The 3,161-nt window shown below is 65.6% G+C and overlaps 1 protein-coding gene across 1 annotated transcript in view; it reads right to left on the bottom strand.

Moving 5' to 3' along the window:
* The window catches only part of MYO15A (myosin XVA), a 22,365-nt gene that overhangs the window by 10,891 nt on the left and 8,313 nt on the right, over positions 1-3,161 (bottom strand). Inside the window, exons 24-32 of the mRNA XM_026859177.1 lie at positions 2,562-2,681; positions 2,236-2,471; positions 1,435-1,613; positions 1,237-1,309; positions 860-1,051; positions 614-708; positions 438-526; positions 216-342; positions 6-73 (exon numbers count right to left, since the gene is read on the bottom strand). Coding sequence (XP_026714978.1) covers positions 6-73; positions 216-342; positions 438-526; positions 614-708; positions 860-1,051; positions 1,237-1,309; positions 1,435-1,613; positions 2,236-2,471; positions 2,562-2,681 — 1,179 coding nt within the window. The remainder of the gene's footprint in view (positions 1-5; positions 74-215; positions 343-437; positions 527-613; positions 709-859; positions 1,052-1,236; positions 1,310-1,434; positions 1,614-2,235; positions 2,472-2,561; positions 2,682-3,161) is intronic.

Here is a 3,161-nt window from a genome sequence, read left to right as displayed (position 1 = left end):
CCCCCACTGACCGGGGGTCCAGGAGGCTGGTTGGCATCTGCGCGGTGCTGCGGGGATGGGGCTGGCTCCGCACCTGCGATGGCAAAGGAGGAGAGAGAACTCAACCAGGGCATCCTGCAGCCCCATAGCTGCGGGGTGCAGGGATGTGTCCCCCACACACCAAGGACTGGGGAAACTGAGGCAGGGAGCTGGGTCAGAGCACTCGGGGCACTCACCCCTCAGTTGACGCGTCTCCACAGGCACAGGGGGTGCGTTTTGGTTGGCATCACCGCTGCTGTCCCCCCCTCCCGTGCCCCCTCCTCCCTTCATCCTCTGCGAGACGGCGGCCGGCTTCTCCAGCTCCTGGGGGGGCAGGCAGCAGGGGACAGAGGTCAAGCCACCGGCAGCCCCAAAATACTGGACTCCCTCTGCCTTGGGTGGGGGGATGCCCCTCTCACCCCATTGCCGTAGGAGAGCACAGGGTCAAAGAGGCTGTCCAGGTACCGGTCCAGACCCTTCTGGCTGCGTGGCTCCCCAAATTCCCCGTCTGCTGGGGGACGAGGAGGGATGAGCTGCTGGTGGCAGAGCTTCAGCAACAGCGCCGGGGAGCCAGGGGGGGGTGATGATAACCTACCGTGGGGGTGGTACCCCTCTGTGGATGGCAGCGTGGGGGCTTTCACGGCTGGGGGAGGAGGCACTTCATCCAAATCCAAGCCGTGTCCCAGCACGCTGCAGAGAGGGAGGGTGTGCTCATAGTGTACCCACCGGGTGCCAGATCCGCCCCCCAGGACCACAACACATGCCTCTGCCGGCACTCATCCAGCCTGGTGTTTCCCCCACCAGCCCCACAGTGGGGGCCCGTCCCTGCCCGGGTACCTACGCCCGGCTGTCCCCGCCATGGCTCTCGGCCCCCTCCCATGCGACGAGGAAGCAGGACTTCTGTTTGGGGAAGCCTCGGAGCAGCTCAAGGTCAGAGATGAGGTCCAGGACATAGTCATGGCCAGCCAGTTCGGCCCACTGGGCACCTGCCTTCATGGCCACGGACCAGCCACGCCAGCCATCCGCCAGCCCCCTGCCAACAGCAGGACACTGAGATGGGCACAGGCTGCCAGCGGTTCCCCGGATCCATGGGGACACTCTGCCCGTGAGCTGGGCAACCTGGCTCCCAGATCCCGGGGTCACCGAAAATGGCCTTGGGGTGATGCTGTGCCCTGTGCTTGCCCCACTGGGTGAGGGGGTTGCCGAGCCAGTAGGTACCTGTACTTCAGGACATCCCCTGCCAGGTCCTCGCCCGTGCTCCAGGAGTGGACAGGGCAGGAGAACTGGTCACCTGGGGAGGGACAGGCAGTGAGCGGGTCCCCACCAGTCCCCCTCCTGCCCATCACAGTGGCAGGGTGGTCAAGCTGGGACCAACCCTCACGGCACCCGTGCCACCAGGCCCGCGCTGCCCCGCACCATTGAAGCAGTGGAGGTCGAGTGCCATGCTGGCTTGCTGCCGGTTTGCAGTCCACTCCAGCAGCGAGGGCGGGTAGGCACGGGCGGCTGCTGCGCCCAGCTGCGACCGCGCCATGGCGTGCATCAGCTTGCGCTGGCACACCGGCTTGTAGCCAGCAAAGGCGTAGTCAGAGACAAACCTGGGAGAAGGGGAAGATACTGCAGGAGGGACCTGTGCCAGGCTGGCCCCAGGAAACACAGAGGGACCTCAGAGTGACCCCAGAGGGACCTGGGTGGCATCACTGGACACATGTGCCAGGCTGGCTGGAGGGATCTTGGAGGCACCCAGGCAGCATCCCCAGGAACCACAGAGGGGCTAAGAGCATCCCTGCAGGGACCTGAGCATAATCCCTGGGTACATGTGCCAGGGTGGCCCTGGGGACCACAGAGGGACCTCAGAGGGACCTCAGAGCATCCCCAGTGAGGCTGGGTGGCATCCCTGGGCATGTGTGCCCAGCTGGTCCAAGAATCCTGGAGGGATCTGAGCATAATCCCTGGGCACATATGACAGTGTGGCCCTAGGGACCACAGAGGAACCTCAGAGCATCCCCAGAGGGACCTGAGTGGCATCCCTGGGCACCTGTGCCATGCTGTCCCAAGAATCCTGAAGGGACCTAGTGGGACCTGGGAAGCATCCTCAGGCACATGTGCCAGACTGGCCCAGGGGCACCCAGGAGCCACCCAGCAGTGTCCCCAGGCAGGAGTGCCAGCCTGTCCGAGGGGCCCAGCCAGCCCCAGCCCCTGTCCCCAGCCCGAGCTCACTTGAGCAGGTACTTGTCGAAGGCGGTGGAGGGGGGGAAGGCGCTGAGGCAGGCAGCCAGCAGCAGCCAGCCCCGCTCCTCATTGTTGACATTCGTGTTACGCCAGACTTGGTTGGCAGCTTGTGCCAGGAGCTCGTCCCGCAGCCCCGGCACCGACAGCCCCTTCTGCACGATGTAGTTGCCGAAGAGGGTCTCCTGTGGGCCGCCCAGCCCTGGGTCCCCCATAAACCGCAGGATCTGTCGTGGGGACAGCCAGGTCCTCCCTCCAGCCCTGTGCAGGAAGCAGGGAGGGGACCGTGGTGCTGGATCCCACACCGTCCCACCTACCAGCTGGAAGAGGCTAAGTGCCTCGTGGCACAGCTCCTCGTCCAGCCGGGTGAGGGGGGCCACCAGTGGGGCTGTCAGCATCCCGAACGCTGGTTCCTGCGGTGACACCCGCAACCGTGGCTACTTGGGCTCCGGGGATGGCCTCAGGCCACAAGGGACCAGCCCCACAGTGCTGAGCGTGGCGTTGATGCTGCATAGGGACTATGGGGACTATGGGTGCAGGATGAGGCCTGGCAGTGGGGCAGGGATGGGCTCAGGCTGTACTGGCAGCACCAGAAATGCTGGCAACTCAGCGAGGCTGAAAGCAGGATCTGACCCCGGTGTTGTCGTTGGGATGCCCCAGGGACTGGGAAACACACGGCAAAAATAGGGGCTGAGGAAGAGGATGGGGGCCAAGCAACTGGGGATGGGGCCGGAGTCCCGGGAGCAAAGCGACCTGGTCTCCCGCCCCAGCGTTTCCGGATCTGCCCCGCGTCGGGCGTCCAGGAGGGCTCGGCGGGTCTCTCTCCGATAACCTCAGCGGGGTCCCCCCGGCCTCTGGAGACGACAGGAACCCACGGGGAGGGAGGGAGGCGGCAGCTGGCTCCCTGCAGCACCGCA

The sequence above is a fragment of the Athene cunicularia genome (assembly GCF_003259725.1).
Source record: "Athene cunicularia isolate RWA chromosome 14 unlocalized genomic scaffold, athCun1 chr14_part1, whole genome shotgun sequence".
Classification (NCBI taxonomy): Eukaryota; Metazoa; Chordata; class Aves; order Strigiformes; family Strigidae; genus Athene; species Athene cunicularia.
This window is presented reverse-complemented; position numbering and strand designations above follow the sequence as displayed.